Source organism: Emys orbicularis, chromosome 8 (genome assembly GCF_028017835.1).
Source record: "Emys orbicularis isolate rEmyOrb1 chromosome 8, rEmyOrb1.hap1, whole genome shotgun sequence".
Lineage (NCBI taxonomy): Eukaryota > Metazoa > Chordata > Testudines > Emydidae > Emys > Emys orbicularis.
In genome coordinates, this window is record NC_088690.1 from 62,691,569 (window position 1) to 62,718,134 (window position 26,566).

A 26,566-nucleotide genomic window follows, 5' to 3' on the forward strand; every position below is an offset into this window, starting at 1 on the left:
CAGTCAGGGAGCAGGGGAGTGTTGGATGGGTCCCTGGCCTCCACCTGCCACCCCCCCTCCGCGCGTCCCCCCCTCCCGTGAGCCTCTCCCTTGCCTGCTTGTACTGCCAGAGCCAGCAGCAACTGCTGTCTGCTGCCCCCGGGTCCTAGTGCCCCCATCCACTAATGGGAAGACAGGCTGCCCTTACCCTGCCCTTCCACCCTAGCCCTGAGCCTCTCCCAACGCCCCAAACCCCTCAGCCCCAGCCCTCATCCCCCCCGCACCCTAATCCTCTGCTCCATCCCTGAGCCCTCATCCCCCCGCACCCTAATCCTCTGCCCCAGCCCTGAGCCCCTTCCTGCATCATGAACCCCTCATCCCCCTGCACCCTAATCCTCTGCTCCATCCCTGAGCCCCCCCTGCATCATGAACCCCTCATCCTCTGACCCACAGCTCTCACCCCTGCATCCCCTCCTATCCCCAAACTCCCGCCCAAACCCCCTCCTCCCTTCCCACACACCCCCTCCTGCCCTCAAACTCCCTCCCAAAGCTTGCACCCCTCCCTTTGCACTGCCTCCCACCCCCAAACTCCATCCCAGAGCCTGCACCCCCTCACCCCCTCCTGCACACCCACACCCTGCCCCAGCCCGGAGCCTGCACCCAGCACCCAAACTCTATCTCAGAGCCTGCACTCCTCCTGCACCCTAAACCCCAGCCCAGGACCTGCACCCCAGACCTTCTCCCCCCCTCCCAGAGCCTTAGGCAGGTGTGTGGGGGGGGTTCTGGGCACCACCAAAATTTCTACAACCCTGCCACCCATGCGAGTGGATAAGGGTCGGGGCAGTCAGGGGACAGGTAAGGTCCTAGGGGGGCAGTTAGGGTGGGGGTTCTCAGCAGGGGGCAGTCAAGGGACAAGAAGCAGGGGGGGTTGGGGTTCTGAGGGGGGGCAGTCAGGGGGTGGGAAGTGGGAGGGAGTGGATGGGGGCGGGGCTAGGGCAGGGCTCCTCCCCCCAGTGTCCTCTTTTTTGATTGTGGAAATATGGTAACCCTAACTCTGCACAACAACATTTGTCACAGGTCTTAATCTGAAATACCCTCAAGGAAGAGGGGAATTTCAGCTGAATTTTGTGAGTGGTATTGTACCAGCCTTCCAAAACTAGTATGGAAACTTACCAGCAGAGCCATAAAGTCTGCTTGCCCACCCTTTACCATGATGATGAAAAACAAGTATATGTTTTACTGTCCTGTTCTAGACAAGTGGAAGTTGGGGGGGATTGCAGCTTTGCTTCCATGGCTGTGGTTAGACAACTTTATCTGTATTTTATATTTCCTCTTTTGCCTATTGGCATATGTCAAGTCAGCACTTTCCTAGTGGGCAATCTATCAATTCAAAGTCTTTTTGCTTAGGCTGATTAGGAGCCACCCAAGTGTTTTCCTTTACTAGCATATGTGTATTTTCTTTTTCTTTCAAAACTCTGCAGTCTGGCCACGGAGATGGATGATTCCATGGCTATATTCTTAGTGTGGAAAAATGAAAGTTTTATATAAGAACCTTGTCAGGACAACTGATAAATGTCACCTGTTACTCCAGTTGTCTTGGGATAGCCAGGATCTTTTTAAAAAAAAAAAAAAAAAAAAAAAAAAAAAAAAGTACACGAGTCTGTAAATGTGAAAAAAAGTAGAATACAGGATAGGAATATGAATGCAAAATGTCCTATTGTTTCAAGTGTGAATTTTAATACTGTTTGGGTTGCTTTATGGAATGGACTCGTGGTTAAATCCCTTGGTAGAGAAGCCATTGTTAAAGTAGTATCACCCATTCCATTACAAGTCTTTTTTTAAAACTTTCTCACTGTCTAGGGAACAACTCTTTTGAGTCTGAAATTTCTCATGTTTAGTTTAATGCCACAGATCTGATTAAACAAACAAAAAAAAGCTATAAAATAACTTGCCCATACTGTTCTTGAATTGTATACATTATTTTGGGAAATGAATTCTTCTGGCTTCTTAAATTTCACTTTTTTTCATAGAATATCAAGGTTGGAAGGGACCTCAGGAGGTCTAGTCCAACCCCCTGCTCAAAGCAGGACCAATTCCCAGACAGATTTTTGCCCTAGATCCCTAAGTGGTCCCCTCAAGGATTGAACTCACAACCCTGGGTTTAGCAGGCCAATGCTCAAACCACTGAGCTATCCCTCCCTCTCTCCCCCCCCCCCCCCCTTTTGATGGAAAGGAACTTCAAACAGCTGGCACTTACACGTTCAAACTTCATACTACTTTATGGGAAATAGTGCATATATTAGATTTCACTTACTTTTTGTCTTGCTTCCTGCTTCTGTCGGAATCTTAAAGTATAGTGATACCCTACAAAAGCTGGCTTGGTTAACTAAGCGTGACTCTACAGGTGTCTGAGATTAGACGTACAAACAAATGATAGGAAGCAAATTCCCTGTGATGTTTATAGTTGGTTTGTATGGTACACGTGAATCAATGATTATTTTTCGTAGGTTTAATGATATGCTAGTCCTGTAAGAAGTAGAACAATTTGCTTTGCGTGTCTGTTACTAGCAGGCTTGTTTTTCAAGGACTGATGGATGAAATAGAAATGTGTTTATTCTGGGGTATGGAGGTTATTTTAAAAACAAGTTTCCAAATTCTCGCTCCATAGGTTGGTAAGGTTTTGGAGTTTGGCATAGGCAAAGCCTCCAAGTGCCTTGTGGTGTTCAATAACAGCCTCATTAACAGACTGAGTTGTATTGTTTCCTATCCACTCCTCCTTGGCTGGTAAGATAGTGGCCACACTTTAAGGCTTCAAGTGTGGAGAAAAATGTGACACTTCTGGGATGTACACAGTTGTTAAACCTTTTTTTTTCTTTTTCTTTTTTTTTGTCTGAGTGCTTGCAATGGTATGATACTATTGACTGAACCAGTCTTCTTCATATGTGCTACTGGTAGTCTTGGCCATGGTTTAACTGGTAACTTTCTTTGATCAGGTAGGATAGTTGTGAACAACAGTTACACTAAACTCTGGGACACAAACTTAACTAGGTTTTTCAGACAAAATATTTTGATTAGTTGTGAATGTTTTCAGAGTACCTCTGATTAAAACAAGTTCTAATTTGGAGGCCTTTAGTCATGTCTCCCATTTAAAACTGTGTACTTTTTAAGTAAAAATGCCCAATTTACTAATGTTTGACAAATGGCTACTACTCAGCATGCATAGTAACTTTCTATTTGAATATATTCTAGCAAACAAGTATGCTCCTTCCTGATTGAAGGGAAAACCAATGCAGTGAGGAAATGATTTTCAAGGTTCCAAGGAGTAATTATAAAACAGGAGGGGAAGGGGAAAAATACTCTTACAAAAATACTAGAGTTGTGTATAATAGAAATAAAAAGCTCTCTTTGAAAATCCTGTTTAGAATGGAACTAAATCCATGCAGCCACACTGGCTTTTGATAACTTTTGGTAGAAGATAAATTTCAGACTGAAGACATTTGTAGTATCTCGTTTACAGTGCTTTTTCCGTTATAAAGATTACTCGAATCATTTGTTCTTATTCATGTTTAGTCTGTTACCTTGTTTCTCATAGCATACATGATGCAGTTTTGTTTATTTTCTTCTGTTTAATTTTTTTTCACAGCAAGGGGATATTTTATCTTATACTTCCTTACACTTATCAGCATTCATTTCCTCTTTTGGCATTCAGATCATGATGTGATGTAACAGAACATAGTAAGAAAGACTTCCCAGGTTATATTTCCTTGAAATATTTAAATGGAATCTGTTAGAGCAGTAGGAAGTATCTGTGCTGCATTTCTTAAAATATAGAAAGGCCCCGTGTTGTGGCAATGGTTCTTTCAACGAAGAAGGATTGGATGTGCCTCTCTTGGAACTACAATAGTCACTGTCCCTCATTGTGGTCCAGAGTTGGCTTCCTGAAGAATCCTCTTTTCACTGCCTCTCAGGGTTCATTGATTTAGTTCCTAAGGCCAGGGACACACAATAAGGATTCCCTTACTTGCAGCACACTGTCTCCATCAGTCTGTAGAACAGTTGTCACCAACCCATCGATTGCAATCGACTGGTCGATCCTGGAGCCTCTGCCAGTCGATCGCCATCTCCAGGCCGCTAAAAGTCCAGCGGCGCGGCGGGGCTCAGGCAGGCTGCCTGCCGTGGCCCCACACTGCTCCTGGAAGCAGCTGGCTGCTGGCACGTCTCTGTGGCTCCTGGGGGGGAATGAGGGGTGGCTTTGCGTGCTGACCCCAGCACTGTCCCCACATCTCTCATTGACCGGTTCCTCTCGAACGGGAGCTGCAGAGTCGGTGCTTGTGGGCGGGGGCAGCGCACGGAGACCTGCTGCCTTTCCTCCCCCCCGCCGCAGAGACGTGCCAGCAGCCAGCTGCTTCCGGGAGCAGTGTGGGGCCACGGCAGGCAGGCAGCCTGCCTGAGCTCGGCTGCACTACCAGCTGGGAGCTGCCTGTGGTAAGCACCTCACATCCCATCCCATGCTCCAGTCCGGGGCCCACTCCTGCACCCAAACTCCCTCCCAGAGCCCGCACCCCTCACTTACACCCCAACACTGTGCACCAGCCCAGAGCCCCCTCCTGCACCCAAACTCCGTCCCAGAGCTTGGACCCCTCACTCTCTCCTGCACCCCAACCCCCTGCCCCAGGCTCAGGCTCAGCCTGGAGCCCCCTCCCACACTCCGAACCCCTCAGCCCCAACCCAAAGCCTGTACCCCTTGCCCAAGCTCAGTAAAAGTGAGTGAGGGTCTCATACACCTCGCACCCCCTTCTCCCCCCAATCCCTTGCCCTGAGCCCCTTCCTGCACACCGCACCCACTCTCTCACTCCCTCCTGCACCCCAACCCACTACCCCGGCCCTTCATACAATTTCCCCACCCAGATGTGGCCCTCGGCCCAAAAAGTTTGCCCACCCTGTTCCAGACCAAGGCTTTTTCTCCAAATGCATGCATTAAGGTATCGCATATGTGTTAAATGACCAAATTAGACAACATTTTTCCGTAAGTGCGGGTTTGCGTAAGTCGGGTTTGCGTAACCTGGGGAGCGGCTGTATATTGATTTGCTCAATTTGTTTTTCATGAACTTTATCTTTCTTTGCAAATATCAATTTATCCAACTTTATTCATAAGGTAGATATAATTATTCCCATTTTTACAACTGTGTAAAAACTGAGAGGTTTATGTGACTTGGCCAAGGTCAGGGCCAAGCTGCCAGTAGAACAGAGGTCATGACTCAAAGTCCCCTGTTCTAAATACTGAATGCACTCCCACTTCAACTAGGCCAGTCCATCTTCAAGAATTAGATTAATAACATAAAGGATTTAAAATACCTTTTGCAGTACAGAGGGCTAACTTCATTTCTCTCTTTCCTTCCAGGATATGTTTCACACTCTGTGCTGGCTGGCTGTACTTACAGAAGATATTTAAAAACAAACATTTTTGTCAAAGATTTTGATTCCAGTGGAATCTGTGCTTTAGATTTTGTCTTGTGAATTAACTTCTGAAACAATGCCTGTACAAGCTCCACAATGGACGGATTTTCTCTCCTGCCCAATTTGCACACAAACTTTTGATGAAACGATCCGGAAGCCCATCAGCTTGGGCTGCGGCCACACTGTCTGCAAGATGTGCCTCAACAAGCTCCACCGTAAGGCATGCCCCTTCGACCAGACCACTATCAATACAGATATTGATCTCCTCCCTGTGAACTCAGCCTTGTTGCAGCTAGTGGGTGCTCAGGTAACAACGCACATTTTTCTTTTTTGTTCTTACTTAGTTTTTCCTTGCATTTTTTTAAGGCAAGAACAAGTGAATGAAAATTGTGGGACTAATGATGGTTGCTAGATGGGTGTAGAGCAGAGAAACACCTGTGTGACTTTACCAGTTGCAGGTTTCGGGCCTGCAATGTGCTGAGGCAGTATTGCTTATTATAGTAATTCTTAACCTTATTCTACCTGGGGCTTAAATCATTCCTGATTTCTTTCTGTGGCCAACACAAGCCCATGGTACTTTGTGGTCATAAAGGATTAGGGTCATTCCAAAAACTGTCTGGCTTCTGAGTGGTGAGCCAGGGTGGTGGGAAGGAAGGGCCTGGATGGGTGTTGCAGGGAGAGAATGCTGAGGATGGGTAGGGGATTTTTCCTTTTCACCTCTCCTATCCACGCATTTCTTATTTCTGTTTAGGAAGCAGCAGAAAGTTGCTCCTGACATGCCCTTTCCCACTAAGAGAAGATGAGGAGCTGTAGTTGTGATAGTAGAGTGATTTGTGTGTGTGTGTGTGTGTGTGTGTGTGTGTGCTGATGAGCTGCATTGCAGTTGCATAGAAGTTGGAGGGGGTGCAGCTACAGAAGGAGGGTGAAGGGAGCAGATTGCTCCTTTTCACTGGCTCCTGCCATGTACTAGAGTCTAGGGGATTTTGCTACATTTTTTTTCTTTTTGGTTTCTCAGCTGGTGTACCCACTTATGGGTTTCCTATTAGTATCTGTTAATTACATCAGAAGACTAAAAATCAGGTTCTCTCAATCATTGGCAAAGTCAGGAAATCTGGGGTGCTGGACAAGTTGCTTACTCCATTGCTGGCTCTGTTTCCCTTTCTGTAACATGTATGCTGCTACTTCAGAAAAGCTGTCGTTAGGCTTCATTAATGTTTGCAAAGCACATTAAAGGATTTCAATCTTTTTTAGTTGTATAGGAACGAGAGCTGTCAAGCGATTTAAAAAAATTAATCGCGATTAATCGTGCGATTAAAAAATTCGCGATTAATCGTGCTGATAAACAATAATAGAATACCATTTATTTAAATATTTTTGGATGTTTTCTACATTTTCAAATATATTGATTTCAATTACAAAACAGTACAAAGTGTGTACAGTGCTCGCTTTATATTTTTGATTAGTATTTGCACTGTAAAAGAACAAAAGAAATAGTATCTTTTTAATTCTCCTAATAAAGTACTGTAGTGCAATCTCTTTATCGTGAAAATTGAACTTACAAATGTAGAATTATGTACCAAAAAAACCACACTCAAAAATAAAACAATGTAAAACTTTGGAGCTTGCAAGTCCACTCAGTCCTACTTCTTGCTCAGACAAACAAGTTGGTTTACATTTGCAGGAGATAATGCTGCCCGCTTCTGCTTTACAATGTCACCTGAAAGTGAGAACAAGCATTCTCCTGGCTCTGTTGTAGGTGGCGTTGCAAGGTATTTACATGCCAGATATGCTAAACATTTGTGTGCCCCTTCATGCTTCAGCCACCATTCCAGGGGGCACATGTCCATGCTCGATAACCATTCAAAGTAGCGTGGGCCGACCCATGTTCATTTTCATTATCTTATTCAAATGCTACCCGCAGAAGGTTGATTTTTCTTTTTTGGTGGTTCGGGTTCTGTAGTTTCCACATTGAAGTGTTGCTCTTTTAAGACTTCTGGAAGCATTCTCCACACCTCGTCCCTCTCAGATTTTGGAAGGCACTTCAGATTCCTAAACCTTGGGTTGAGTGCTGTAGCTATCTTTAGAAATCTCACATTGGTACCTTCTTTGCGTTTTGTCAAATCTGCAGTGAAAATGTTCTTAAAACATACAACATGTGGTGGGTCGTCATCCGAGACTACTATAACATGAAATATATGGCAGAATGCGGATATAACAGAGCAGGGGACATACAATTTTCCCCCAAGGAGTTCAGTCAAAAACTTACTTAATGCATTATTTTTTTTAATGAGCATCATCAGCATGGAAGCATATCCCCTGGAATGGTGGCCAAAGCATGAAGGGGCACACGAATATTTAACATATCTAGCATGTAAATACCTTGCAATGCCAGCTACAAAAGTTTCAGAGTAGCAGCCGTGTTAGTCTGTATCCGCAAAAAGAACAGGAGTACTTGCGGCACCTTAGAGACTAACAAATTTATTTGAGCATAAGCTTTCGTGGGCTACAGCCCACTTCATTGGATGCACTATATGTTCCATTATATGCATCTGATGAAGTGGGCTGTAGCCCACGAAAGCTTATGCTCAAATAAATTTGTTAGTCTCTAAGGTGCCACAAGTACTCCTGTTCTTCTAGCTACAAAAGTGCCATGCAAATGCCTGTTCACTTTCTGGTGACGTAAATAAGAAGAGAGCAGCATTATCTCCTGTAAATGTAAACAAACTTGTTTGATTTAGTGATTGGCTGAACAAGAAGTAGGACTGAGTGTAAAACTTTAGAGCCTAAAAGTCCATTGTTTTGTTTTTGAGTGCAGTTATGTAACACACACAAAATCTACATTTGTAAGTTGCACTTTCAGGATAAAGAGATTGCACTACAGTACTTGTATGAGGTGAATTGAAAAAATACTATTTTTCTTTTGTTTATCATTTTATAATGAAAATATTTGTAATAAAAAAATCTACACTTCGATTTCAATAACACAGAATACCATATATATGAAAATGTAGAAGAACATCCAAAATATTTAATACATTTCAATTGATATTCTATTGTTTAACAGTGCCATTAAAACTGCAATTAATCGTGATTAATTTTTTTTTAGTTAATCGCGTGAGTTAACTGTGATTTAATTGATAGCCCTAATAGGAACATTCATGTAGGTATTGTGAATTTTCCAGGCCTGGGCATTTCCTGAAAAGGATGCATCAGTTGTGGCCAAATATCTGGATTTATGATAGTGATTCTTGCAGGGAGTGCTGTTGCGCAAATCAAGACCATGGGTACAAGAGTGGAAAATATAGTGAATGCCACTTTCAAGTTTTCATCTTTCCATTGGTCTAGAAAACTAACACTTGATGATGATAGACCTTCCAAGGTAGACTTTTAAACATGACTGCTGGGTGTTGCCAAGTGTGTTGGGAGGCTTTCAGGTGAATTGATCAGGCAATAAAGGGACAGGTGGTGATGTGTGTGTGTGTGTGTGTGTGTGTGTGTGTGTGTGTGTGTGTGTGTTGTTTTAAGAGGAAACTTTAATGACTTTTGCTTGTGCTTTATTTTATTTTAAATCCTTCACCAAAAACAAAATCCTTTTTGATGAGAGGGAAAATTGCAGTGTCCTGACCACTTAAGTATTAAAGATTCCATGGCAATCTTTGCTAGATTTAAGGATGTTAAAGAAATTCTAGCTACAGTCTAATTGATTTATTGCTGTATAGTTTCAGTTGGATGAGGTATTTTAGAAAGGAAGGATGGTCTTGTGATTAAGGCACTGGATTGGGTTTCAGGAAATTGGGGTTAAATTTCTGACTCTGTGTCAGACTTCCTGTGTGAATTTGGGCAGTTGGCTTAATTTCTCTGAGCCCCTGTTCCATACTTGTAAAGAGGATGTTTTCTTTCTCTCCATCTCTTTTTAGATTGTGAGCTCTTCAGGGCAAGGACTGTCTGTCTCCATGCATATTTACAGTGCCTGGCACTATGAGGTTGTGATCTTGGTTGAGGCTTCTAACCATTGCTGTAGTACAATAACTGTTCTTAACTTTTGTCCTAAACATCAAGGAGGCTACCACTTTGCCCTAGTCTTTCTCAAATGCAGGGCACGTTGACTATTTAGAAAAAAGGCATTTGAGAGAGGCTACAAACACTTTGAGCTCTTTCAAACTGAAAGGGTGTGTTCTCTTTGGCACATCTCCACAAAACTGAGCTGGGATCAACAAAACATAATTATGAAGTATATGTCACTCAGGAGTATTCTTGACAGCCTTCATAGTCTAATACTGCGCTGTTCTGGATTCCACTTCCCAGTTAACACTCTTTGCTTGACCCTCCCCCCACTTCTTGTAAATCTTCTGAGTTTCAATCCCTGTACATCTAATGGCTCTAATGTCTTAAAAAGAGAAGCATGAAATCCAGAAAGCTGAAGTTTAATTGTAGAAGGAAATGATGCAGGAGACACTTAAAACTTGTATCTGGGGAAAAGGAGCCCCTTCTTTCAGTTTAGTACTTTTGTAAGGGATTACCAATTTATAACTGTTTATTTTCTTGGGTTCATTCCTGCATGTGTTTTTAAAAATAATAATTTTAAGAAGCAAAACTATTTTAAGGGGAGTAAAAGTAATGACAGGATTCACTTAAAGCAAATGGGTCACATTGGCTTGTTTGTGTACCAGCATCATTGGTGAAGTAAGCAGAACATTATGTGTTTCTGGGAATAATGTGCTAACTGATAGATACAGCCCAGGCATTAAAAGAACACTCTGTTTTTTTTGTTATACTTATTATGCTTTTGTGGTGGTAGAGAGTATAAATTTTGTTTGTTGGTTTGTTTTTTGTTTTTGTTTTAAAAACTTAAAATAGAGAAGAAATTCTTAAGGTGGTCAAAGTGGTTTATTTAAGTATCCCTTCAGTGCTTACTCTGATTAGCCATTTTAAATATCTACCAGACAGGTCTTTTGAGGTTGTGTAGTCCCTGCTTCAACATACAGTCTCTCTGCCCTCCTGCTTTTTTCTGACACACACGAAACTGCAATGTGCACATTCCAAACAGGTGACATCAAATGGCCAAAGTAAACTAGAATCCACATGTCAAGCGTTAAGTTTCTTATTCAGTCCAGTTCCCGATGGGCTAAGTATAGTTCCATGCACTAGATGTAGCAGGAATGAATGTGACAACATAGCAGGCGGGGTACACATAACGAATAGCTTTCTCTTCCAGATTAACGCCCTCTTTCTCCAGAGGTGGATTTTTTTTTAAGTGTCATCAGTTAAATTGGTTGTACAGCAGGCCATGTCAGAAAAATGAAATGCTGTGTGTGAACGTAAAACTTTGTATGTTTTCACAAGCCCTGTGGAAGACAATAAATGGGTAGAGTTCTACCCTCTTTGTTCAGAATGAAGCATTATAAAAGCTTTACTGCATGCAGTTCTTTCAGCATTTTGTGTTTAAAAAAACGTGCAAAATTGAAGTACAGAAATATTTAAAGAGAGAAAGATGTGCAACTAGAGAGCTCATACCATCATATTTGGAGGTATTGCATTGAAATTCATCATTAAGTTGAGCTCCTTTAAGAGGGAATTCTGTGCTGAGGAACACTGCCTGGCACGTTTCCGGAACTTAAAGCTTTGAGCAGTGTTTCTTGCCATAAACCAAAATGTGCATCTGTTTGAAAGGGGGGAGGAGTTAGGAGAGAAAGGGAGGCTGACAGCTGGAATTGGAGAAAACTGGCTATGTCTTTGCTTAGTATATCTTTATTCTGTGCAATTAAACTCTTTTTTTTTAATATAACAGTTACTGTAAAGCAGAGGTCCCCAAACTGTGGGGCATGCCCCCCTAGGGGGTACAGAGAAACATTCAGGGGGCACAATGCGGCCCAGGCCATCCCCCACAGAAGATGGGGAGGGAGTGCCGCCCAGCTACCGGCCCCTGAGCTGCAGCTCCATTCCTGGTCCCCACCCCCAGCCTCAGCCACCTTACCCCTTGTCCAAATCCAGTGGCACTGGAACATTTTTAATAGCGGGGATGCTGAAAGCCAGCCCCTTACCCCTGTCCGTGCCGCCCCCCCCTCCCCCAGCTGGGGCTGGGAGCAGAGCCATGTCTCTGGGAGGGGGAGACCTGGATAGGGGTAAGCGGGGTCAAGGCTGGGGCCAGCAGCTGAGGCGGCTGCAGTACCCCCCACATCCTTAGTACCCGTGCCTATGTCCACATCTCACCTCGGGAGCTGCAACCCCAGTGGGTGGGGAGCATGGATGGGGTAAGTTGGGGTGTGACCCTGAAAAGTTTGGGGACCACTGCTGTAAAGGATGAGGCTGATACTCCTCCTCCAAAACAAAATTTTTTAATTATCAATTCAGAATCTTGTAGTTGCTCTCAGCCTGTATGAAATGTATCCTTAGCATTCTTTTTCAGGCCCCACCCCATATATTTCTTCATAACCAACTTCTGCCTGCAACTGCAGTTGCTTGTGCTTATGGACTACATTCCAGTGTCATTCTCAGTATTATTAATTGTAGGGGAAGATGCATGGAAAATAAAGGCATATTTAAAGCACCAAAATATCCTTGATATTTTGCCTGCCTTTCCTTAAACTAACTAGCTCTCTTGTAGGACTAGAGTATTACACAAGACTAGTTTGTATTGTGAGCCCTGGTGGGTTTGGGGAGCGGATGGGGAAATGAGGTGATAGAATGTTTTGATGAAGATGAAAATAAAGTAATGCTTCAGTGCTATCTATTTTGAGCATCTAAAGTACTTTGCAAGCACTAACGAATATAGGGTGTCACTCACTTTGTGAATAAAGTGGTGAATTGCTAATTTTGCAGATGGGGAACTCGAGGCACTCTGAGCATAAGTGACTTAAGGCTTGTCTATACTGGCAATTAACAGCGCTGCAACTTTCTCGCTCAGGGGTGTGGAAAAAAACACACCACTGAACGCAGCAAATTGCAGCGCTGTAAAGTGCCAGTGTAGACAGTGCACCAGTGAATGTCTACACTGAAGCATTACAGCTGTGCCGCCTTAATGTTTTAAGTGTAGACTTGCCCTAACTCAAGTTTCCCTCAGTATGGAGCGTTACACTGTCTATCAAACTGCCAGGTTATCTCTCTCACATTTAGCAGTTACTTTGCAAAAAGTAAAAGTAAAATAAACTCTACATTTCAAGCTGAGCTTTCCAGTGGGAAGGGGAGAAACAGAGATTGAACGTCTAGGTATCACTTAAAAAAAAAATATCTTGGATTTAGAATTGTTCATTGTGTAGCTTTACTTGCCTTTGGGTAGCTTTTTTATGTTCGTTTTTTGTTGTTTGTTTTTTGTACTATTTGGGGCTGGGGAAAGCTTTCTGGTTGGTTGCCTAGACAGTCCTGGTCTCTCACTAGACCAGTTCTGCTGTGTATAGCATTCCTAACCAATGCTGTGAATGCATGCTAAATCTACCCTGATTCAGGATAATAATCCATTGCTGCCCGCTGTGTTCCTGTCTCACGCCTATTCCAAACCATCTTTCTGCTATATGTAATAATGTTGTTGCATTTCACGTTGTGCCATAGTCCCTAGATTGTGTGAAGCAGAGTTAAATGGAAACATGCACACAGTAATCTTACAGTAAGGATGCTGTAGAGTGCTAGCCTCAGCACAAATGTAGATAGATGCACATGGTTAGACCTAGACGTGTTCTGTTTGGGTACTTTCCCAGACAGAAGCAGATTGTTACAATGACATAGGTTTTGTGAGGGAAACATAGTATTAAAATGATGATTAATATTGAAGGTGTTGGTTAAACTGGTGTCTAGAGATTTGGGAGAAAGGCAGTCTGGGGTCGCTCTTATTGTAGCATTTTATGGTAGTGACCATTGACTAAAGTGGTAAAAACATTTCATCCTAAAGCCCTCTTTCACTCAGATATGAAGGAAATTGTATGAGAAAGTTATAGCTAAGGTTCTTGCTGGGAGGGGAGGAGGTAGATTGCAGTTCCAATATAGTAGTAGGTTTCAGAGTAGCAGCCGTGTTAGTCTGTATCCGCAAAAAGAACAGGAGTACTTGTGGCACCTTGGAGACTAACAGATGTATTTGAGCATAAGCTTTAATATAGTAGTAGTAGTCTGAGGAAGCCTGGAGGCCAGGATTGAACTTGTTTTTAAAATTTAACTTGTCTTCTCAAGTGTGTGCGCACGCACATTGTGGTGGTGGGGAAATATTAATTTTAACCTTATATGGAGGAGATGACACTGTTCTGCGTAAACTAGGAGAAGTTCAGCTCTATAAAACAGCTTAAAAATTTTTTTATTTTAACCACCAAAAAAAAAATTAATGCATTGTGAATGTTATGTAACTAAATACCTTTTTTGAATGCAAATGCAAACTTAAGTTGAGAAAACACATCATATTGTCAAAAATATTTGTGGACATCAGTATGATTATACACTAATATCTCATTCAGGTTTAAAGATCCTCCCCAATAAAGAAACTGTATCAAAGCCAGGAAAAAATTTCAGTGTCCCATGGGTGGTTTTGATTTCTGATGAATTAGCTGAAAAAAGAAATGAATGCCTCCTTCTAACACTTTTAAAAAAAACAAAACAGCTAACCTATTGTGGTATTCGACTAATCGCTTATGCTGATAGTGGTGTGTGTACACGGAGCACAAAGTCACTAGTTGTTTACTGTGTTTATAATCTGGCCCTTTTCCCAAGTGTGGCCTGATACATGTGCTGTTATCATTATTTCCCTAAACTAAAAATGACAGTAGCCCTAAGTCAGTGGTTCTCAACCAGGGGTACACAGAGGTCTTCCAGTGGGGGTACATCAACTCATCTAGATATTTGCCTAGTTTTACAACAGGCTACATAAAAAGCAATAGAGAAGTCAGTACAAACTAAAATTTCATACAGATAATGACTTGTTTATACTGCTCTATATACTATACACCGAAATGCAAGTACAATATTTATGTTCCAATTGATTTATTTTATAATTATATGATAAAATGAGAAAGTAAGCAATTTTTCAGCAAGTGTGCTGTTACACTTGTATTTTCATATCTGATTTTGTAAGCAAGTAGTTTTTAAGTGAGGTGAAACTTGGGGTACGCAAGAGAAATCAGACTCCTGTAAGGGATACAGTAGTCTAGAAAGATTGAGTCACTGCCTTAAGTGATCCAAGTTAGGGGAGGAAATAAAGCAATTACATGTATTAGTTTGTGTGCTTCATCTTAGGCACAAGTCTAATGTGCAGTGCAGCAGTTTGACCATTTGACTTTCTATAGAAAATTTTAGAGCAGCCAAGTCCTCAATGTGGATCTGCAAATACCTGCAAACCAAACCAGCTGGTAGGTCTAATTTTAGGCCTACTAGCTTTGAGTGTCCCTTTCTAAATATCTTGCTTTAGCATCAAAGACTGATCACCAGTACATATGAAACTACTGGTGTGTTGCTTTAATATCTGATGTACTAGCTGGTGTTCCAGTAAATTATAAGTGTTCTGCTTTTATCATTTCAACCACTAAATCAAAATGGTTGTTGCCACACATTCCAAGTAAACTTGAAATCATTGCAAGCTTCGGCATTTCTTTTAAACTTCATTCTAAGGCATACATAGATTTGTGCCCCAAGCTCACTGAAGTGCCCTTGTGCTACCATATAATACAACTAGCTATGTAAAGAGAAACTGTTATATTGTGTGATGATGCTAAAAAGTCTGTTTAATACCAATCAATTTTTAAAAGCTTCAGGCTGAAAAAGCTTTTCTAGTGTTAAGAATACCATGAATGAAGTGAATTGTCAAGGGTTCTAAAACTGGAGCACGTTCCCACATTAATGTTGTGGAAAGGTTGGGTAGGTGGGCGTGAGAGAGTATTTGACACTGAAGAGCTTGGTATGGTGTTTTTGTGTGTCTGTGCATACTGTAGTGTGTAAGTTTACCTTCATCTGTTTTCAGGTTCCTGAGCAGCAGCCAATTACTTTGTGCAGTGGAGCAGAAGACACCAAACATTATGAGGAGGCCAAGAAATGCGTGGAAGAACTAGCATTGTACCTCAAACCACTCAGCAATGCGAGAGGTAAGTAAGTCTTGCACTGCCCTACTTCCTTGGAAGGGAGAACTGGCAACAGATAATAGTTCATCCCTTCTTTTAAAAAGACCTTACACCATCAAAATAATTCTAGTGAAACCTGCTTGAAAAAAGGTCAAGTCCTGTTAAAGAAATGGGTTTTGTAAGCACTAAAGCTATTTCTTCAGTACAAAAAGAGTAGAGGTTTGAGAGAGGAAGAGAGCATGATATCTTGTTGTAAAATTATAATGATACAAGTCTCTGGTAGCGAGATGTAGCGAGTCAAGGTCATCCCTATACTTTTGACCTCCACTAGCTACATTGAGGTAAGTCACCTGTGTCTTGTCTTAACTATCTCACAGTAAAATGGGGGAGGGATAGCTCAGTGGTTTGAGCATTGGCCTGCTAAACCCAGGGTTGTGAGTTCAATCCTTGAGTGGGCCTCTTGGGGATCTGGGGCAAAAATCAGTACTTGGTCCTGCTAGTGAAGGCAGGGGGCTGGACTTGATGACCTTTCAAGGTCCCTTCCAGTTCTAGGAGATAGGATATCTCCATTAAATTAAAAAAAAAAAAAATTAAAAACTCCATTTTGTAGTGAAAATATAGCCTGAAACGGGTAAAGTAAAATTTTGTTTGATGTCCCATGGGTCAATCCAGGAAAGTTGGACTTAATATTGTCCAACTAGCAGATGGGAACAGGAAGTCAAACAACTTCAATGTCATATTATAACAGGGTGGCTTGACTCTTAATGGCTGGAGGGCTGGAGCTAGCCAACACTGATTGCACATCTCCTTATATAGGATCTGGATCCATCTGAGTAATCCTGTTTGAACAATTGTAATAACAATAGACCTCTGTTATTTAAATATCTGTATGCTGGTCTAGGTGATTGTAAATGTCTATACGTTAGACACCTGCTAGCCAGAGATAGCTACGAAGGATGAGAGACAGAGAGATGAGGCCTCATCAGTGAGTCTGGGGTATAGTAGGTACTAGTAATACTTGGGTTTTTCTTTAGAGCAAACACATTTTTTGCCTTTTTCTAAAGATTTCTATCAGGCTACTTTCTCTAGACCTGCTCAAGGGTTTCATCTTTCATATCTGCCTCTGGTTAAAAGGTTTTTGACAAATTTATCTTCACCCCCATTCTGAGTCTCCTGGCAAAGCTATGAGCAGCTGAAGCACTAAAGCTATCTAGTGAGTAGGGTTTTGTTTTTTTGTTTTTCTTCAAGCACTGCCTGAAATGAACCTTTCAAAGTTCACAGTGCATTTTTGACAGGTTTGGATGTAATGTTCAATGTACTAAAATGAAGTGCAGCAGGAGCTGGTTAGAAGATGTTTAAAGTGCAAAACACAGAAGTTGAAAGTTGGCTTGGCTAGAGGAATGTGATACCTATAGGGCATTTAGATAATCCTGCAGAAGGAGAAATTTAGCTCACTGTCTTTGTATGCTTTTTTTCTGAAGGTGTGGGTCTGAACAGTACCACTCAGAGTGTGCTAAGTCGCCCCATGCAGAGGAAGCTTGTAACGCTAGTTCACTGCCAGCTAGTAGAGGAAGAAGGGCGGATCAGGGCCATGCGTGCAGCACGGTCACTGGGTGAAAGAACAGTCACAGAGCTCATTCTTCAACATCAAAATCCCCAGCAACTCTCTTCCAACCTCTGGGCTGCAGTGAGGGCCAGGGGCTGCCAGTTCCTTGGGCCAGGTACGTACCAGTGAGATGACGAGTTCTTCTGCAGTAGCAGGATTCAGGGATTGGGGGTGGAAAAAGATGGCTGGAAACTGCCTTGGCAGTGTTATTGGGCGGTGGCTTCTCTTCAGATATTTTGCAGTAGGTCTTCTGATTTAATGATAACTTTGAACTATTTTTATTGTCTTTCAAATATTTTTAGGGCTTATTCTGTCTTTTTGTTGTTTTTGCAAAGCTCAGAAAAATCTGATGTCTTTAGTTGTTGACATGAACAGAGAAGACTGAGTAGTTTACCTCATGGTGGATTTTAAAAATCACTAACTTTAACCATGGTTTAAATTAGCGAGCAGGAAACCTTCATTTAAGTGATTAATTTGCATTTGTACTTTAGGAAAGAGAAAAGAGAGGTTGATAACCATTAAAACAAATTGATTTGCAACTAAATAAAGCTTCTACACTAAATTTGGTACTTCTTTTTGCTAGCCAGGAGAGCACACAATACTTATACATGGCTATATAAGCAATTATAACTAAGATTAAGATTTTTGTCATGGTTATTTTTAGTAAAAGTCAGGGACAGGCTGTGGGCAATAAACAAAAATTCACAGAAGCCCATGACCTGTCTGATTTTTACAAAAAATAATGGGCCGGGGGAGGGGCCTGACAGGGGATGACTGAAGCCTGGGGTGGGGGAGAGGGGCAGCACATTGCTGCTCCTGCCGGTCTCCCGCCATCCCGGTACTGAGGTGGAAAATGTTACAAAGGTCTCTGGAAGTCATGGAATCCATGACCTCTGTGACATAAGCTTATCCTTAATTGTAGCTAAATGTGCATATTCTTCATTTTTGTTTTTACTGTGTTAGAAAATGGTGAATGGTGCATTTTTTTATGTAATAAATTATTTAATTTTTACTTGTGATTTGTGTACACCTGCATTTGGATGGAAATTAAAATAAAGTACATAATTTTTTTTAGTTAAATATAACTACCTTAATGTGTTTTTATACATCAGAGAAAAGGATTATCAAAAAATTATTTGCATTTAAAACTGATTTATTAAACAAAGGAAGTATCTGTAGCTAATGACTTGAACTGATTGTTTGTTTGTAGTCATCACATCCTTCAAGATTTTAGGACTGGTAGATTTCATCCTCCGGTACCTCATTTTTATTCATAGATTGGAAAAGGAAAACAAAGTTTCCTGCTTTTACATCTCCCAGTTTATTTCTCAACTTTGAGTGAACTAGTCAATGAACGGAACTAGTTGAAATAAACTGAATTAAAGTACTCTGTACCTGCAGACAAGGCTCTTGCTGTCGAAAGCTGGTCTAGCACTTCAACAAACTTCTGCGAGTTCAGTGATTTGACATTCTTTAAAACTTTGGCAGCAATCATGTAGTGGTTAAATTATTTTAATTTAGTTTAAATAATTGTAATAGATTAGAATAAGTTTAGGCCTCAATATAGGCTCTCATAATTAAACATTTATTTTAAATAAGTTTATTTTTAAAAGGAAACTTATTTAATTTAAGTTTAAAAATCTATTTTTGTCCACCCTGGTTTGCCTCTTCCGTTTGTTCTTGTTTTGCAAGAACGTAGCCCTAGTGAGGAGAGCACGGCATTAGGGATGAGTAGATATGAATTCTTCTCTTAGCTCAGCCCTCCTCTGAAAATGGGGGATTCCTTTTTCCTCCTAAGCTCATTTAAAAAAAAAGAGGGCTGGACACACTCCATCTGCTGCTCTGTAACGTGGGACCAACAAGCTGGGGGGCTCTGACTGCAGCGGGATGGGAGGTAGTTGAGAAGTTTGGTGCTCAGGCAGCTGGTTTGCTGGTTCCTAGCCCTGCACCCTCCTTCCAGTATTAATGCGAGAGTATTGTAAGTGTCTTCCACATGCCCCACTACCTTCTGGGAGCTTTGGAGTGACTTTGCCTGCCCCTTTCGGTTACCTACTGCACCCATTTGTAGAGAAAGCATGTTATTAATGCAAGATCATTCTTGATGTTTCATTTTTTTTTTTTATTCTTTTGTTGCTTTGTATTTTCTAGCAATGCAAGAGGAAGCACTGAAGCTGGTTCTGCTGGCTCTGGAAGATGGATCTGCTTTGTCACGAAAGGTCTTGGTTCTCTTTGTGGTGCAGAGATTGGAGCCACGATTTCCTCAAGCTTCTAAAACCAGCATTGGGCATGTTGTCCAGCTTCTTTACAGAGCCTCCTGCTTCAAGGTATGAAGTAAACCCTGCTTGGAGGTTCCACAACACAAGGAAGATTTACTTGTTGTACCCCCAGAAAATGCTAAAAGACCTCATTAAATTTGGAACCACACACCAATCTGTCATGCAAATAAAGAAGGCTTTTGTTTGCTTGCATCTTTGAATTTATAGTTATGCTATACCATTAGTTATCAGTGGTTATTCATTATCAGTTGTTCAAGCTGGACGGGCATATTGAGTGGGGTCCCGCAGGGATCATTCCTGGATCCGGTTCTGTTCAATATATTCATAAATGATGTAGATAATGGCAGAGCGAGTACACTAATAAAGTGTGCAGACAATACCAAGCTGGGGGGGGTTGCAAGTGCTTTGGATTAAAATTCAAAATGATCTGGAGAAATGGTCTGAAGTAAATAGGATGAAATTCAATACGGACAAATGCAGAGTACTCCACTGAGGAAGGAACAATCAATTTCCCACATACAAAATGGGAAATGACTGCCTGGGAAGGAGTACTATGGAGAGGGATCTAGGGGTTATAGTGGATAACAAGCTAAATATGAGTCAACAGTATTGCGGGCGCGTGCACACCAAAAAAAAAAATCAAACATCATTCTGGGATGTATTAGCAGGAGTGTTGTAAGCAAGACACAGGAAGTAATTCTTCCATTCTACTCTGCACTGGTAAGGCCTCGGTTGGAGTATTGTGTCCAGTTCTGGGTGCCACACTTTAGGAAAGATGTGGACAAATTGGAGAAAATCCAGACAAGGGTAGTAAAAACTATTAAAGATCTAGAAAACATGACCTATCAGGGAAGATTGAAAAGAATGTTTGGGTTTTTTTTAGTCTGGAGAAGAAAAGAGTAAGGTGGGACATAAGTTTTCAAGTACATAAAAGGTTGTTACAAGGAGGAGGGTGAAAAATTGTTCTCCTTTAATCTCTGAGGATAAAACAAGAAGTAGTGGGCTTAAATTGCAGCAAGGGCGGTTTAAATTGGACATTAGGGAAAAACTTCCTAACTGTCAGGATGGTTAACCATGGGAACAAATTGCCTAGGTAGGTTGGGGAATCTCTCATTGGAGATTTTTAAGAACAGGTTAGACAAAATCTTGTTAGGAATTATCTATTTATGACATAGTTCTGCCTTGAGTGCAGGGGACTGGATTAGATGACCTATTGAGGTCCATTTCAGGTCTACGCTTCTATGATTCTATGATTAAATGTATAAGACACTTGTATTTTTAGAATGGGTCTCATTTGTGAAGTCCCAAATGTTCAGAGTTTTCACAGAAAGGGACTTTGGCTGTAATTTGGTTTTAAGTTGCAAGTGAAATGCAAGTTTGGGCTCAGACTAGGTCATAGTGGATGAACAGTACCAAATTCACCAAACAAATTAGCTTTATTTTCTGTCTGCTTAGGAGAGACTTGCTGGTAGAATACCCTAGGATATGTTGACTGAGTTGTATGTATGGTGGTTAGGGTTGAAATAGCGTGGGGTGCTGCACATCAAGGATGAGATTCATTGGCACAGCTGCATGAGGGAAGCCTATGCTGTTGCTGACTCCATGTTTTTATAGTATGTCCATTCTTCTTTGCACAAAAATTCACCAAAATGAAGTTACAGTGAAAAGAGACTAAACTGAAATTATATTGTGTTGTTGCTGCTGGTGAGATTCCCAAGATGAAGTGAAGGAACTCCGGCACCATCGTGATGGGTACCAGTGTAAAAAATCTAGAATGCAACATTTCTCTCTCTAACATCTGGAATCAGGCTTCAAGTCAATGATGTTCCATACATCTGGGTTAATGTATTCCATAGCATTTCAATATATGAATATAGGAACGCTTATCCCTTATTACAGTCAGGAGGAACCATTCTCATTTGTTGGTGTTTACTATGTAGTATCGTGATAGTAATTAATACCCTCTGGGGAGGAGGGAACTTAGTACTAATCTAAGAATTTATTTGCTCCAAGGTGGCACTGCCATCTGATTTATCCCTGGCTCATTGTGATGGGCAACTTTCTCCCCATCAGGTGACTAAACGTGATGAGGACTCCTCCCTGATGCAGTTGAAGGAGGAGTTCCGTACCTATGAAGCTCTGCGAAGGGAACATGATTCCCAGATTGTGCAGATTGCCATGGAAGCAGGTTTACGCATTGCACCGGATCAGTGGTCCTCGCTGCTATACGGAGATCAGTCCCACAAATCCCACATGCAGTCCATCATTGACAAGGTAAAGCCACCTCAAATCAGCCCAACCATCTGTTCTCTTTCCCAGCTCTTTTGTAACCTAATACTAGTCGTGAGTCAATAAAGGGCTAGTCTACATTTGAAATGTTAGTGGTGCAACTGGAGAGCTTCAGTGTAACTACTCACTACGGTGATGGGAGGCGTTCTCCCATCATCCTAGTTAATCCACTTCCCATAGAGGTGGTAGCTAGGAAGAATTCTTATTACTGTTACCTTGTCGTCCGCCCCCCACCTTCGTTTCTTTTCTTTATTACACTTGTGTTAAATTAGGTTGAAAACTTCTTGGTCCAGAGGCCAAAGAGAGCTTTGGGCCTTTAGTAGAGGTCTAGCACAATGGAGTTCCAATTCTTGTTGGTGTCACTGGATACTACTGGAATATAAATGACTTAGAACATCCAGGGAAAACCCAAGGCTCTGGTGTATCTTTGCTTGAGGTGTAGTCTTGCATAAAAAAGGGGAGTTCCCTTTTGGAACTAAGAAAAAGTGAGCACATGGTGAACGAAATCATCTTGGGTGAAAATGAAATGAAACAATTGGAAAGATGACTCTGTGACCTACTGGAGCAGCCTGCAGAAGCAGTGATGGCTGCCTTGCTTGTAGAAAGTTAATTGTTACAATTTTTTAAGTTGCAGACCCCAGCCTCATTTGCACAGAGTGTTCAAGAACTAACCATTGCTCTCCAGAGGACTGGAGACCCAGCCAACCTGAACCGGCTTCGACCTCACCTAGAGCTCTTGGCAAATATTGACCCTAGTCCAGGTAAACCTGTGAACATCCTGTAAAGTCATAGTAGTGTCTGCTTTAACAGAATGGCCTTACTGTATTAGCAGTTTAATCAAAAACTGTGTCTCTTGAATATTCTCTACAGTGGTAGGTTCTCAGAATTTTGGACTTCACACATCTTTTTTTAATCAGAAAGCATTTTCCATGAAAAACTTATTGAGGAATCTTAATCCTGATACTCTGGAACTACATAGAGTAGGAAAAGGTCAGGCTAGATAGACAAGCAATTCGTTTATTGTGTGAAGTGTCATGCCATTTTGCTGGCTACTCAGAAATTTTGAATGACTGTTGAAGTCCGCCAAGATCACAGAATGGGAGAGGAACGGTGCAGGGGGAAGGAAGTGGGGAGAAAGAAAGTAGGGACTGGGAAGGGGAATCCAAGTTGTGGGGAAGGAAGAAGAAAAGGGAGATTGGAGAGGAAACTTGAGGGGAAGGCGGCAGGGGGGGGAGTAAGTATTGGAGAGGAGAAAATAGATGGTAAAGGGTAGGTGGATACCTGAGAGGGGAACCTAAGCTCATGTGGCTGAAGACTGCTCTTTACCCACCTGTAAAATAAAATGTATAGCCTTAAATGAAATCTTCTCCCCAGTGGTGAGTGGGAAGCTTTCCCTGGTGAGTGGGAAGGCCTAAGCTATCTATTACTGCAGGAAGTGATAAGGGGTTTTGGTTGTTTGTAAAGTTGACTCTTACGGTTGGTCCATATTTGGAAAGTTCTTTTTGCAATCAGTGCTTAGCAGCCAAAAATGCAGTGCTTTCTTCCTGAATCTGCCAAAGAGCTCTGCTACTGCTGTTTACACCTGTGGGAAAGAAGAGTAGAGTGAATTTGACAGCATTGCTGCTATTCAATCCCTGGCAGCGCTGGAACTATCAAGTACCATGGCAGTGTTCTGGGCAGTGGCAGTTGCTGCTATTTGAGAAAACTAAGGGCTGGTCTACACTGCCGCGCTAGTTCGGCGGCTGGGGATCGAAGTTCCGAGTTCGATTTATCGCGTCTGGTCTGGACGCGATAAATCGAACCAGGAAGCGCTCGCCGTCGACTGCGGTACTCCAGCTCAACGAGAGGAGTACCGCGGAGTCGACGGGGAGCCTGCCTGCCGCGTGTGGACCGCATCTGAACCGCGGTAAGTTCGAAGTAAGGTATGTCGAATTCAGCTACGTTATTCACGTAGCTGAATTTGCGTACCTTACTTCGACTTGGGGGGTAAGTGTAGACCAAGCCTAAGACACGGAAGAGAGAATTAAGGAGAGAATAACAAAATAACACAAGGTGACTGCAGGAATATTGGTCATGGAAATCCTCCCCTTTAAAGTACCTAGGTGGAGTGGGAGGGAGAATATCAGATCTCCCCCCTGCCTACTTCCTACTCTGGTGCCGGGAGAAAGGAAGAAATCTTTTTTACTTTCTGGAACTACAGGAGGGCAGAACTTCAAATGTATCAGATTCCATCTTCTATAATCAGCCTCTGTCTAGTAGGTGTGATCTGTGCCCCTCCCTTTCCCCAGCAGATGAGTCTTCAATGGATCTAGACGTCTCATCTTGATGATGTGCCTGTACCCAACTTACATTTTTCATAAATATACTAGCTAGAAGGTGTCTGATAAATTAAAGATTTAATGGGTGTAATGACGTTTAACTATGTTACAAGATTTTGAGACTCCCTGTATGTAGAGCATTTTGAGATCCACTGATTCAAGGTGTGTGTGTGTGTGCGCGCACCCAGTGGTATTATCTTCTGTTGGATTAGGTTAAATAACTGGAAGAGAAATCAACCAGATAAAAAAATAAATATCTATTCTGGCTGATGGCCCTATTGTTACTGATTCTGTCATGTATTAAATAGTGGTTGATTTGTGGAGTTGTATTGTTTCACATTGGGGGAGGGGGAGAATAACTTGTGGTGGTTTGCAATGAGTGCCCCTCTAGATGATCTAGGACAGGGTTCCCAAACTGCAGTAAGTGTATCCCGGGGGGTTTGTGAGACATCGGGGGGGGGGGGGGGGGGAAGGGGGCAGATGCAGGAAAAACTATGTAATGGTGGTTTTTTTTAATTTATTAACTTACTGCATTTTCATAATAGGCTACTCAGATGAAGCTTTAAAATCGTGGGAGTTTTATATAAAATACAATATAGTAGAACCTCAGTTATGAACACGGGAAATGGAGGTTGTTCGTATCTCTGAAATGTTCATAACTCTGATCGAAAAGTTGTTCTTTCAAAAGTTTTACAACAGAACATTGACTTAATACAGCTTTGAAACTTTACTATGCAGAAGAAAAATGCTGCTTTTAACCATCTTAATTTAAGTGATACAAGCACAGAAAGTTTCCTTACCTTGTCAGATCTTTTTTAACTTTCCCTTTATTTTTTAGTAGTTTACGTTTAACACATTACTGTACTGTTTGCTATTTTTTTTCCGTCTCTGCTGCTGCCTGATTGCATACTTTCAATTCCAAATGAGGTGTATGTTGACTAGTCAGTTCGTAATTCTGCTGTTCATAACTCTGAGGTTCTGCTGTAGTTAATTTACTTCAAGATGTACCAATGAGAACGCTGATGTACAGAGCCCGCATCTCCATTCACGGTACAGCGCGGGTTCAGTTGCCCAGCAACTGTCCAGTCTAACTGAAATCAGAACTTAATCAGGGTGTTTTGTTTCGGTGTGTTTTCTGGTTGTATACGTTGCACTATAACTATGTATGTAACAGTGAAATATGGACAAATGGCTAAAGAGCAGTAGTGTTAAGAATACAAAATATCCGTGATGAGAAGGGTAGGAGTATGCGGGCAGCTGGTAGATCTAGAAGGGTGTACTCAATAAGAAAAGTTTGGGAACCTCTGAGCTAGGGTAATGTTGATGGACTTTGTAGAGAATATTGCCTAAAATAATGTCTGTGTGATATAGGGCCTTGCAGAGGTATCATGCAGCTGGAGGACAGGGCCTGTCATGCAGAAAAGACCCTGCTTCCAAAAACAATCCAGCAAACACTAATGTACGTCAGAGCTGTTCTGTCAGAGTTAGATATATTAAACCAATATGTTTTTGGTGCAGCATTGTACAAAAGAGTGGTGTGAAAACAAAGAATTTGATGTTTTCTGTGCAAAAGACTTGTGCGCTTGTCAAGTTTCTATAATACTGTCAAAATCAAAATATGTGCAGTGATTTTGCTTGTCAGTCTCTTGAAGCTGAACTAGGAACTAAAGCACCAGTGTTTCCTGAATTTTTTTCAAACGTGCCAGATATTGATTTACGTAGCTTGTTGTGCAGCTCAATTCTCTGACATTGTAATTTTCGTTCTTTAAATGATCAATACTGAGACTGTGAGGGTGTTGATGATGATGATGATGATTCCTGGCAAGGCACTCCTTGAGGCTTGCTACTTAGATTTTTGTGTGTTTGGGGTTTTTTAACATTGAAATATTCTTGATAACCAGTCATGGAAACACCTTAATTTTAATTGTAAGAAATTTTCTGTTTCTTGTGAATGCTGCAGATGCCCCACCCCCAACATGGGAACAACTAGAAAATGGATTAGTTGCTGTGAGGACTGTGGTACATGGACTAGTTGATTACATCCAGAATCACAGCAAGAAAGGAACAGATCAGCAGCAGGTAAACACTGGAGCATTAGGAATCTGGGAAACTATTAGCCTCTAAACTTTGTTTGGAGCAAGTGGCATGGATTTATTTGTATGTCAATTCGGGAGACCTGGCTTCAAATATACTTCAATAAAACTAGTTTGGGAGTCTCACTGTAGTGCCTAGTGAGTATTCTCCTTAGTAGGCAATCATCTCACACATCTTTGCATAGTAGATCAGGAAGAAGAGAAGAAAATCTAATCCATCTGAAGCTACAGGGAAATCAATAGGCAAACCCCTTTCCAAAAAAAATCTTTGTGCCAATGTTGCTTTTTTTAAAAACTGGCATATTTCACACATGATATGGCACCTTTTCAGGGACGCAATACCTGTACTTATTGCTTGTAATGGTTCTGTAAAGCTTAAACACTTGGAACTCGGTGAAGTGCTATTATAAATCCCCAAACTGAAAACCTTTGTTTCAAGAACTAATTGAGGTAGCTAAAGAATGTTACCTATCACATAATTTACCAAACCTAGTAGTCTTTAAAGCAAGGAGCTGCAAAG

The 26,566-nt window shown here is 41.7% G+C and overlaps 1 protein-coding gene across 1 annotated transcript in view; it reads left to right on the plus strand.

The window, feature by feature from the left end:
• RC3H1 (ring finger and CCCH-type domains 1) overlaps positions 1-26,566 on the plus strand; it is a 99,328-nt gene that overhangs the window by 51,033 nt on the left and 21,729 nt on the right. The window contains exons 2-8 of the mRNA XM_065409131.1: positions 5,381-5,743; positions 15,368-15,488; positions 16,946-17,185; positions 19,219-19,394; positions 21,420-21,620; positions 22,264-22,396; positions 25,914-26,032. Coding sequence (XP_065265203.1) covers positions 5,513-5,743; positions 15,368-15,488; positions 16,946-17,185; positions 19,219-19,394; positions 21,420-21,620; positions 22,264-22,396; positions 25,914-26,032 — 1,221 coding nt within the window. The 5' untranslated portion in view covers positions 5,381-5,512. The remainder of the gene's footprint in view (positions 1-5,380; positions 5,744-15,367; positions 15,489-16,945; positions 17,186-19,218; positions 19,395-21,419; positions 21,621-22,263; positions 22,397-25,913; positions 26,033-26,566) is intronic.